This window comes from Phalaenopsis equestris, unplaced genomic scaffold (assembly GCF_001263595.1).
Source record: "Phalaenopsis equestris unplaced genomic scaffold, ASM126359v1 Scaffold000038, whole genome shotgun sequence".
NCBI classification, from domain to species: domain Eukaryota; kingdom Viridiplantae; phylum Streptophyta; class Magnoliopsida; order Asparagales; family Orchidaceae; genus Phalaenopsis; species Phalaenopsis equestris.
In genome coordinates this window covers 520,093-532,934 of record NW_018164480.1, presented here as the reverse complement: position 1 = coordinate 532,934, position 12,842 = coordinate 520,093, and the positions used below count along the sequence as shown (strand labels likewise).

Here is a 12,842-nt window from a genome sequence, read left to right as displayed (position 1 = left end):
GGCAAGTGCTTGGATTTAAACTTTACTTACCTGCCCCCGTTGTTACGCTTGCCTCTCCCGTGCCCTAGGTGTCTTCAATCCTCTTCTCCGCTCTCATCCCGCCTCTCTCACGCATTTGACGCGCCCCTCTCGACTGTGTGTTGCCCCTTTGTGATATGTAATTGCGGTGCTCTGTAAGTAATTTCGTAGTTGTTATTGCGATTCGTAACAGTGTTTGCTTTTCTAATTTTCGATGGAATGGGTTTTCTGTGCGTAGTATCATGCTTAACCTCTGTTGAATTGCGATGGAATGACTTGCTTGTGATTTTTAGGGTTTTTTATTTTTCCGTTGGAATGTCGAAGCCATGAAATTTTTCTATGACTTCTTTTGTGATTTTTTGACTTTCTCCTCTCTGGTAGAATTTCGAATGCATGGTATGGTTTATTTGTCTAGCTTGATGAAGCATTTTTGTCTGTGGAAGACATGTTAAAAGTTTTGGTATATTCGAATTTTCTGTTGGAATGTCGAAGCCATGGATTTTTTGTATGGGTTCTTTTGTGGTTTTTTTTTACTTCCTCCTCTCTGTGAGAATTTTGAATGCAGTTATGGTATGACATTTGTCTGGCTTAGTGATTTTTTTTGTCTGTGGAAAGCATGTTGGAATTTTTGTTATATTCGAATTTCCCTGTTAGACCTGATAACTGCTGATGCATCTGGTTTGTCATTTGCAATATCGTGCTCTAATGAGGAATGCATGAAGTTCTCAACTTTTTCTATTATGATCCAATTTCTGTCAAATATTTCTCTATTACACCATGGTGGAATGCATTACTTATCGAATATATTGTCAAGACAGTTCTGTTACAAACAACATCGCTTAACGGGGGCAGAATAGTCATCTATCCACAAACAACTGCCCCTAACAACCAACCAACTTATCTGGATAAGCTGTTGATCAACAACTTATCAGGATAAGTTGCTTAGCAACAGATTATTCAATAAGCTGCAACTGCCCCAAACATACCCTAAGAATGATGCTTTCTTGGGGATGATTGTCAACTAGATGGAAAAGTCATTGTGTGAGTTGGAGAATGAGCAAAAGGTACGTGGGAGTTTGAGATATAAGATTCAGGAACCTTTTTAATCAGTTTACATAAACAATGGCATGATTATGTGATCCCTGAAAAATAATTAACAAATTATTAGACGTTATGATTGAAATATTTGTATCTTGGGGTTATTAGATTTGGTGTTTCATAGTCCAATTCTTAAGCTTTATATATAAGTGATGGAGATTATGAGCTGAGTCAAAATGACTAGAGGATTCATGTGGGACCAAAAGCAAAAGAGATAATTCTTCTGTCATCCCAATCACAAATTTACGTCAAGAAATCTAAAGAAGCATATCTTATTGGCCCTTCTACAAATCATTACATGAGCTATTTTTGGCAAGACAATTGCCCCAACTCTTAACATTGATAGATTTGGTTGGCTATGGTGGTCATGTTATGAGAAAACAATGTGGAAACGAAGAAATTCATACAATAAAAATCAAACACAAAAGATTTACGTAGTTCAGCGTTAAGTTGATTCGGCTATGCTCACAATGAGGGATATTTCACTAGCACCAGATAGGACAGAAAATTTTTAAGTTTACAGCTCGCACTTCTCACCAGATCTCACACATGAGCCCTAAATCTCTTTTACATAGGAGGAATAGGGCATCCAAATAAATTAAGTGAAAGGAGAAAATTGCCTCCGATTATAATAAAGTCATAAATACAACAGTCTCCACTTATCTTTTACTTTCCGATAAGTGAGAGATGAATGAGTTTCAAATTTCAATTCAGTTGAACAAAGATGTTTGTCTATGTACCACACACCAGAAGGGATTAAATCTTGTGTAGTTCTTCAAAATGTCCGACTGGACAATCAGTCCTAAGCTAGGATGTTCACCGAACTTCTGCAGTATGTGAACTTCTGGACTATTAGTATTTTCACGAGCATGTCTGCTGGATTCTTTTTTGTATCTATCTTCTTCAACATAATCTTGTATTCTTCAATCAAGTTCCAAATAAAGTGACACCTCACATCAGTATGCTTGATACAAGCATGATGAACTTGATTTGTGGCCAAGACTATTGCACTCTGACTGTCACAGAACACCATCAAAGACTCCTGATCAACTCCCAAGTTATCCAAGAGGCCCTGCATCCATATTGTTTGCTTCATCGTCTCCGTGACTGTCATGTACTCAGCCTCTGTAGTAGACAAAACAATAGTAGACTGAAAAACTGATCTCTGACCGATTGGACCTCTTGTCAATGTAAATAAATAGCTAGTCGTAGATCTCCGTCTATTCATATCATCTGCATAGCCTGAATCAGTGTAGCTTACATACAAATCTACACTAGATGATTGTTTCTGAAATAACAAGTCTGCCAATGACTTCTTCTTAGATCATGCATGAATTTGCTCACAACACTAACTGTTTGTGCAACGTCTGGTCTATTTCTCTCCGTCATTACCTCTCCCCACCTCTAAGATTTATGGGAACGGCAATGGATCCTTATGGTCACTGCGATTTTTCGACCATCCGTGTATGGCCCCGTACGTGCATTCTGGGGTGCGGCTGCTGGGGTCATGGTAACATTCCTTATCTCTGACGTGATACACGAGCTCATGGCCTATTATATTACATTGGCACAGCCGACCGGGGAGTTTTTGTGCATCTTTGTGCTCCACTGAGTGTGTACGGCGGTGGAAAGGTGGGTAAAGAGGTGGCGAAAGAAAATGTCTGCTAGGGCTGGAGGGTGAATCTGATGTGTTGGCAGCATTGACGTTGTGGTTTGTGGCGGTGATGGGGTTTTGGTTGTTTTTTCCGCTGTTGGTAAGGAATAGGCCGGATCAACGGGTTATAGAAGAGTGCATGTGGGGGCGATGAGGATTTTGGAAGGTGAAGTCAGTTAATTGTACGACAGTTAGGGTTGGAGCTGAGGAGGAAGGGGGCGACAGTTTGGTAATAGATATCTTTGAGCATCGCTTCTTCTTAGGTTTTTTTTTTTTTTTTCCTTTTTTCCTTCTCCATTATAGTAATGTTTTTGTGCTGGAACAGAACTTTGAGATATGTAGAATTCGATTTCAGAAGCTTATCACTAATTTACGAGTTTTTTATCAAGTAATTTTCCCTTTTTCTTTTGATTATCTTCACATTGTATGATTAATGTTTTCTATTACTGCGACTTCAACTTCATTTGCTCATAATTGGCCATCGTCTTCATCTCCATCAACAAAAACTCTTTCCTGCAGAGTTGAGATTGCCGGAACAACAATTTCTTCTGCAACAGGTGTCAACAAGGCCGTCCATAGGCTGAGTTTAAGGATGGCGGTGCCCTTCCAGATGAAGTTTTTATCCTCACTGTAGTTGGTGTTGATCCGAAGTTCAAGTTTTCAACTCCCCATAAGGCAGAGGGCATCGTCAACTTGGGGGGTAAAGAAGTGAAGAAATAGAAGTCGATTGAGATGTCTGAGAAGGTTCAGAAGTCCTTGATCCAGATGTTTAACAGCTTCTGAACCTCCTACCGCCTTCTAAATCTCTGAGGCTGCTTTCAACTGAGTAAGTGTTGTGTCGTGCTATTACAGTCTAAAATAGATTATATAAGTATGCGTTGTTTGAGCACCTCTTTCGTGCTAAAATTCCATATTTCTTTACTGTTATGGTCTGATTTCAGTTTCATATGATCTCAACCTTTCAATTTTTTCTAGTTGGCTCGGTAATCAGTTCAAGGATGTTTTGAAAAGTGACATGAATAAGGAGAACATGCAGAGACATTTTCAAAGATGTTTTGAAAAGTGACATGAATAAGGCGAACATGCAGAGACATGATTGGGTTAGGGTTGAAGATTTGGGTGGTTGAAAATAAGAACGATTTGGAAATCTACTTAAGGAAGTAGTGGATTTAATTTTAGCTATGATTGGGAACCAGATGAAAAAGTTGTGTGAGTTTGGAAGTTTGAGATATAAGATTCGGGAGTCATTTTAGTCATTTTAAATCAATAATGGCCTGATTAAGAGATATCTGAAAAATAATTAACAAATTATTAGCTGGTATGATTGAAATATTTCTTAGCCCAAATCCTTAGCTTTATAAGTGATGGAGGTTATGAGTTGAGTCAAAAAAGCTAGAGGATTCATGTGGGACCAAAGCACAATACTTCAAAAAGAAAATGCTTCTGTCATCCCAATCTCAAATTTACCTCAAGAAAATCGCAAAAAGCATGTCTTATTGGACCTTCTACAAAGCAATACATGAGATATTGTTGGCAAGCCAACTGCCGCAACTTTTACCATTGATAGACATGGTTGGCTTGGTGGTGGAAGGAACATTTATAATTATATTTAATAATATATCGTGTAAATTTTAGTGGTCTATAGAGTTTGCCCTAAACACATTAGTGTTAATCCCTTCAGGTTTATATTCATTTAATTTAAGGCTAGTTGAACCTTCTTTAAGGGTAGGACTCATGATCCCAAACTTGTAAATCATAAGAATTATGTTGTTGTATGTATGTAAATGCCCCTTTATAATAATATCATTCACAACTTGAAAAGCATTTTACAAACTTATATAAGCTCTTTATTATCAATGATTTATGAAATTCTTTACGTCTTAATTGTATCAACACTCACATTCTGACAGCAGACAGCATAAATAATGAGTCACACCACTCTGTTAAAGATATCACAAAATTCAGCAAGGATTATGTGCTCAAACAGTGTGCTCATAGATCCATGGAGTATACACTGCGGAATATTCGAATATTATTGTAGGAGATGTATATGCTGTTTCAACCATCATAATAGTGTATTTCATTTCACAATAGATTCAACCATCACAATAGTGTATTTCATTTCACAATTATTCTATTGTGAAATGAAATACACTATTGTGATGGTTGAAACAGCATATAATACATCTACTACATTATCAAATATTATAATATCTCGCTCCTTATTCCAGATCAGGCTGAATATTTCATGTACCGTAAGCTACATTTTTTAACAGTTTATTATGATCTCTTTAAACCGTCCAAATCATTAAAAGCTGTTTGTATCACTTTATTTTTTTTAATTTTTAATTTTATTTATATATTAATTTGGCATAAATATGTTTGATACATTTAATTATAATTTATTTATTTTTAAAAACATTCAAAACAAAAAATGATTTCAATTATTTTCAAAAATGTGTCTTTTAATCATATATAGACAAAATAATATATTCTTTAAAAAACTACATGTGGACAGAAACTGTATGATTATATGTGGATATAACTTATTGAAACAAGCATTTGATAAATATCAAAGCAGACTGATAATAATATAAATTTCTTTAGTAATGCAACTAGTTTTATTTGTCAATCAAAACTTGCAGGATTCAAAGCTTATTAGCGGCCAATACTTAATTTGTTAAAACTTCAAATATAACTGTAACTATGCATTAGCTTGTCTACCACCTAAACTTCCAACTTTTACATGCATACCACCTTCTGCATGAAAAGGTATTTACCTTTTTATAAGTTAAAATGGTAATGTTTTTAATGTTATATGAAATATTTGGGTAGTATAAATGCAGACAGTAAAATTTAAGCGTTAGATATGTAAATACATGGGATTTGGGGGGCATGCCCCAAAAGATTATATTTGCAACTAAAGATATTTCTATCAACAGGAAATTAAAACTATGCCTAAAGTAATCAGTATATAGGGTTTGGAACTTGTTCCTCAATCCACAACAAGAAGGATAGAAAAAGAAGAAAAATTTATACTACTTCTAAAGCAGAGGAATGAGTTTTTTGGCCCAAAGGGGCATTTTACTCTTTAGCTGGAAAGATTTAAAGAAAAACAGAGCAGGCAAGAGTTAATTTCCAACAGCGAGAAATTTAAAAGGACAGTACATTATGCCCACCAATTCGTCTTCTAGTGATAGACCAAGAACAAAGCCAAGACGCCGTCAGTAATAATATGGTCCTCGTGATGGATAAGCCCCACTGCTGTCATGCCTATAGCCAGCACCCTGCAAAACAAAATGACAATAATATTAAAAAAAAATGATGATAATAATATGTACAGAGAGTTTAGCCGAGTTGTCGGTTTTGGATTAAATAAAAAGTAGAAGAAAAACTGCAAGCTCATGCAATTCGGTGGCCTCCAGTTGAGCCTAGAAATGCTGTTTGTGGTGTGGTGACACTAATACCTCACTATATCCAACTTTTGCAAACAAAAATGAAATTGCAAAATGATTTTAATACATGGGTTTAACAACATACATATGGTCCATTTGGTTATAATTTTTTTTTTTCTTTTGAAGAAGTCGTACAACTTCACTACTTTTTCGACGATTTTTGGAGATCTCTGCTTACGGCTAACACAATCTAATATATTTAATTGTAAAGAAATTGCTGACCAGCATAAAATTTTTTGAAAAAAACAAAAAAAGGTTGTAGAGAATTTGAAATATGGCATCCGTCTGAGAAGCATAAAAGTGACAAGTTATTCCAAATAATCGCTTTGTGCTCTGTAAAATATAGAATGTGTAAGTGAGCAGGCGGTTAAATTTGGGATGGTTGGGTAGACTATAGAAGCATGGGCCTTGATGATTTTTTAGGGAAATTTACATACACACCACATAATTCTTACATATATAACACCGAAACATTCATATTTACATGCAAACCATTGAAATCTTTAGCATCAGATAAAAAATATGAGTCATTATGATTTTAAAAGTGAAATAAACTCTCATGCATAAATAGTAAATGCATAAGAATTGTGTGATAAATATGTAAATTTCACCATTTTTTAAATGCCTTGGTTACTTTCAACAAATCTACTCCAAAAATTTTTAAAACTAGAATGAATTCCAGAGGCAAAGCAAATTCACTCCTTGCTAAACCCAACGAACACAAGGTGAAGCAATAAAAAATTTATTTAGAAATGACACCCACTTCCAAATTTATGTAGAGCAGATATAGATCCAAACATTTTAGAAAGTTTTCGACGTCTTTCACCATAGTAAAGCCATTTAATATCTTAATATCATAATGAACTACTGTAAAAGGAGCAAGCAGAAATATGAACCTGATAATCAGAGTAGTCTGAAAGATAAGAGGTCGACACTCCTGAAATTTCTGCAACAATAAATTGTGGAAAAATATGTAAGGCGTGCTTAAAAAAGTATCATCAGCATGAATCTGAAAACAATGTAACAGTGGAAGTAAATAGATTATTGCGAAGTTAAATTTAGGATTTGCTTAAAAAAATGGTCATGTAATGTGGCCAAATGCATCCACGGACTGGTCAAACATCAGAAAGGGTCATGGAAATAATTGTTTAAAAAGACAAAGAAGATAACTTCGATCTTTTTAGGCAGAAAAGGCCACGAATGTTTTGGTTTAAGAAACCGTAAAAACAAGTTAGCAAGCAAAAAAAATTTGGGAAGAAAAAAGTAGCATTTATAAAATGAACTGGAGTTGCAGAATCACAATTCTAAACCTCATGAGGCAGTTTACAAACTGATTGTAATTATTCTAGACCTCAACAAAAAACAATCTTATCTATATGATCAAGAGTATCATTAGTAGTCTTATCCCAAAAATACCAAATACCATCATTCATTTATGTGTAATACACCATGATGCATGAACACTATTTTAATTAAGTTTTTTCACAACTTCTTATCATACTTTGATCCATCTCTTTTCCTTCTAAATCCTATCATTTTAAATTTTATTAAACATTATAGGGACACTTGTAGTATCTTACACTCCTAGATTACCTAAATCTACTTATTTACTATCGTATCTTCGATAAGTGCTATTCCACCACCTCTCATATGTAATAAATTTAAAATTGCTTTCATAATTTATACGCACCTCTTAACAATTTCATCTGTCACACTAAGCTCAGCTATCAACTTCTTTATTACCCAATGCTCAAATACAAAAAGAATAAGTTTAACTGAGACGTTATAAGATTTTCTTTTTGCGATGTCTTCACAAGGAATGGCACTCTTGTAAGTCATTCTCCATTTTCACAACTTAATCTTGTTGCATGATTCACGAAAGCCCTAAATTTTCCTCAGAATTCAATCACAATTGTATTCAAATGAAGTGTTGCATACATAGGAAAAACACAAATTCATTAACAATTTTTTTTTATATTCTTGCAAGTTTCTTCTCTGTATGTATATTTATTTCACGAGTTCAAAAATTGCCATTAGCTTCCTTGCAAGAAAGAGTTGAGTTTAAGTTATTATTACTGGTAATAGCATGAGACCATGGGCCTTTACTATGGTACCGATCAAACAAAGTTATATGATGCATAACTAAATCCAAATCCAAAGCCCCAACATCCTACTTCATATGTTTGACACATGCTAAAACTTCAAGATATGCCATCCACCACTTTTAACACATCCTCCATCAGGAAACAAGTTTTTTAAGAAAAGATTGTACGCCCTTCAGAAGATGAATTCTAGTAATTCTAGGGGGTTTAATAAAATACAAGATAATAAGCAAAATAATTCTAAAATTTTCTTTTCTTTTTTATTTTTTTTACTATTTTAAAATTAAATGAAATGTGTTTTTTAAATTTAATGCATTTATTTAGTAGATCAAAAACTTAAATTATGGAGCTCAAGTTTAGAGTTCTATAGGTTTTCGTTTGAGTAGATCTAAAATTGAATACATGAAATGTAATTTTAGTAGTAGTAGATCTAGTGTCGGGCTTTTAACAATAGGCGATCAAGTCATTAAAAAGAGTGAATGTTTTAGATATCTCGGGGCTATTGTTTAAAATGATGTGATATAAATGGGGATGTTATTAGTAGAATTTAATTTGGATGGTTGAAGTGGAGGACTGCATTAGGCCTATTGTGTGACACAAAAATACCACTTAAACTTAAAAGGAAAATTTTATAAGATGATGGTGAGACCAGAAATGTAGGGCGTGGAATGCTGGTCCGTAAAAGAGAAGCATAAAATTATGTTTAATGTTGTTGAGATGAGAATGCTCAAGCGGATGAGTGGTTTTACACTAGAGACAAATGCAAAATGAATGGATTCATGAAAGGGTTGGAGTAGCTCCTGTGACGGACAAGATAAGAGAGTTGCCTTAGAGGTTTGGTCACATTAAACGTCGATCATATGATGACCCAGTTAGAAGAATAGATGTTTTAGATTTTAGTTATGTTAAGAAAGATGGAGGTAGACCTAGAAAGAGTTGGTCATGTTGTATAAAAAATGATAATAATTTATTAGAATTAAATGAAAATATGACACTCAATATAGCATAATGGAGAAAAATGATTCATCTAGCCGACCCCATATTGTGGGATAAAGGATTTTTTTTGTTGTTTTTGTTGTTTTTGTTGTGATGAATTTACTTTTTGAAATTATCTATATTTTAAATTTCGGTATGAATTTTTTTGGACCAATTAATATTTGAATTATAACTTATTTATAATTACCCATATATCGATTCTTATATATATGGATGTGAAGCATTAGATATAAGCATCCATTTATGAATTGAATTTGAATGATGTTTGGTTGCAAGTATTCAGAATTTTGGAGTATTTTAAATGCACTGTAAAGTAAACTCAATGCATTCACAATCCTTAGCATTGTAGGGTTGGTTGCACAATAAATTCAAAAAATATTTTTTTACATTAGATTAGAAGCAAAATGAATTCAATTTTTTTATACTAATATAAATAAATGAATAAATAAATATAGATATATATACACATGCACACAAATACATATATAATATTATTCTTGTAAAAAGTTTTCTAAAACGTTTTTTAATAAGTTATAGCTAGGGCACTGCAAGGTCTACTTTGCCAACAAGATCGGTGATGCCTATTGCAATCAATGACAAGTTAAGTGATCCTAGATAAGCTCGTAGAAAGCTCAAGCAGTGGAAGTTTCAACAAGCAACGAGAGGTTTGCAATCATGCAGTATGCTAACAAGCCAAAATTTCTCTACAATGTTGCACAATGACCACCATTCAATGGTTTCGCAAAGCAATTCACTTTGAATTCACCCAATTTGGGTGTATTTGGAATACACTAAAAAATCAACTAAAGGGGTTTTCCAAACTCCACTACAGATTACTGTATTTATTTTTTTTAAACCAGACACATGAAATTTCAAAATCAGTGCATTCAGTTTACTCTATACCCTAATTCATTCAAGCCAATAGTTCCCCAATTCCTTTATCATTTCCTGTATTTTCTCCCACATGTATTTTATCTCCATTGTATCTCCACCCAATCATATGACACCAATTCTGACTATTTAAATTCAAATGATCAAACAGGGAAAAAAAAAATCCAAGAACCAACAGCCCTCCCTCTCTATATAACACTCACTTTCTCTTCTAAATGAAATTCATATCAATTTTATCTCTTTACCATCCTCTCTCTACAACCACAATACAAATAGTCTCAATTAAATATTAAGGAGAAACAGATATTTTAAATTCCAGCCACGTTTGTCGGTGACACTTAGCATCAAGAATTTTGATCTTCGAGATAAAGATGTATCTCAACGGGCTACTTCCATGAAAGACTTGGTCCACATCTCGCTCTTCGATGAACACCCCTCGAGAACAGTGCAGCTTCATTCCCTACTCTCTGATGAGCAAATGTTGGAATATGTAGATCTTCTGCAAAGAAACCAAGACATTTGCATGGACCCTGACCAATATGCCTGGAGTCGAACTTGGAATGATCATGCAGTATTTAAAGGTAGATCCAACATTTAAATCAGTCATCCAGAAGATGACCAACTTAGCCCTAGATTGCTTTTAAGCTATCGAACAGGAAGTTAACAAGCTTCTGAAAGAAAAGTTTATGCAGGAAGTGCCCCATACTGCATGGTTGACAAATGTCGTCATGGTCAAAAAAGCTAACGACGCATAGAGGATGTGCATCAACTATACCAACCTCAATAAAATTTGTCTGAAAGATAGCTTTCCCTTCCACTGTGCTTAGCATGGTTTTGCCGATCTATATTGGCAATAAACAAATTCATATCCAATGCATTAAATAGATATAGATATATATATGATAAAAGGAATGGTTGGATGCTATGATACGAGCCTCGACCTCCCTTAATGCGCCTAATAATTCGACTACCACACCCTACACTCGAGGAGATTTGAACTCCAGACCAGAGAGGACTTACAACTGACAAGCAAATGCCCACCCAACTAACTGAGTACGCGGCGCATATATATATAAAAAAATATCATGAAAATAAAAAGCTTCAAATCTTGACATTTTCGGACGACGATAATAATAATAAAATGACCACACCCTTAGAAATCTTAATATCGTTAATAATAATAAAATGTTTATTTTTACCGTCGCATTAGTAAAAGAAGTTGACGAGACTTTAAAGAAAACTAAGGGTGGAAAGTCGGTAGGATCTGATGATATCCCAATTTAAGTATGGAGATGTTTAGAAGATTTGAGAGTTTCTTGGCTTACTAAACTCTTTAATATTATTTTAAAAACTAAAAGTATGCCTGAGGAGTGGAGGAAGAGTATTTTGGTCACCATTTTAAAGAATAAAGGGGATGCACAAGAGTGTGCAAATTATAGAGGAATTTAAGTTGATGTGTCATACTTTAAAATTATGGGAGAGGGTAATTGAACATAGGTTAAGACGCATCACAAAAATTTCTCATAATCAATTTGGATTTATGCCGGGCATGTCTACTATGGAAGCTATACATTTATTGAGAGGTTTGATGGAGAAGTTCAGAGATAATAAGAAGAATCTACATTTGATTTTTATTGATTTAGAAAAAGCTTACGATAAGGTTCCAAGAGATATCCTTTGGAGAGTTCTTGAGAAGAAAGGTGCTGATATGACTTATATTCAAGTCATTAAAGATATGTATACTAGATCATACTTTAACTATGTATATACTTGATTTTGGGTATGTAATTTGGAGATTGGCTTTAATTTAAAATCCTTTTTTTTCTTTAGTTATGAGTGTCTTATTGGACATTTACAAGAGGATTGGACATTTACAGAAGGATGTACCATGGTGTATGCTTTTTGTTGATGATATCTTTCTCATGGATAAGACGAGAGAAAAACCCAGGAAAAACTTGAATTATGGAGGTCTACATTGGAGTTTAAAAGTCTTCATTTGAGTAGAACTAAAACTGAATACATGGAATGTAATTTTAGTAGTAGTAGCTCTAGTGATAGAAGTGTAACTTTGGGTGATCAAATTATTAAAAGATGTAAACGATTTAGATATCTCGGGTCTATTGTTCAAAGTAATGGTGACATAGTTGGGGATGTTAATAGTAGAATTTAAGTTGGTTGGTTGAAGTGAAGGAATGCTTCAAGCCTTTCGTGTGATAGAAAAGTACCGCTTAGACTGAAAGGAAAATTTTATAAGACGGTGGTGAGACCTACAATGTTCTATGGCGTTGAATGTTGGCCTTTATAAGAGAAGCATAATCCTAAGTGTTTCCGAGATGAGAATGATTAGGTGGATGAGTGGCTTTACACTAAGAGACAAAATGTGAAATGATTATATCCGTGATAGGGTTGGTGTAGTGTTGACCTCATTTTTTAGGTCATTTCTTTTTTCTTAGGGTCTTAGGATCTAGCTCTAGGAGTTCCTATTGATCGTGTTAGAAAACTAGAATTATGACCCACCCTTTTAGAAAATTCTAGCCAATATTCTAGTTCCTTTGATGTCTAGCATCTTTGGCACAAGACCGTCGTCTTATGAACGAGCGGTTATGGGTTATTTTGTCGTCTTATGAA

At 34.3% G+C, this 12,842-nt stretch overlaps 2 protein-coding genes across 2 annotated transcripts in view; one reads left to right on the top strand and one right to left on the bottom strand.

Moving 5' to 3' along the window:
• Positions 1 to 12,842, top strand: part of LOC110019005 (receptor-like serine/threonine-protein kinase ALE2) — an 89,671-nt gene that overhangs the window by 18,043 nt on the left and 58,786 nt on the right. The window lies entirely within an intron of this gene.
• Positions 5,717 to 12,842, bottom strand: part of LOC110019004 (nucleolin-like) — a 21,486-nt gene continuing 14,360 nt past the window's right edge. The window contains exons 10-11 of the mRNA XM_020716521.1: positions 7,122 to 7,171; positions 5,717 to 6,057 (exon numbers count right to left, since the gene is read on the bottom strand). Coding sequence (XP_020572180.1) covers positions 5,995 to 6,057; positions 7,122 to 7,171 — 113 coding nt within the window. The 3' untranslated portion in view covers positions 5,717 to 5,994. The remainder of the gene's footprint in view (positions 6,058 to 7,121; positions 7,172 to 12,842) is intronic.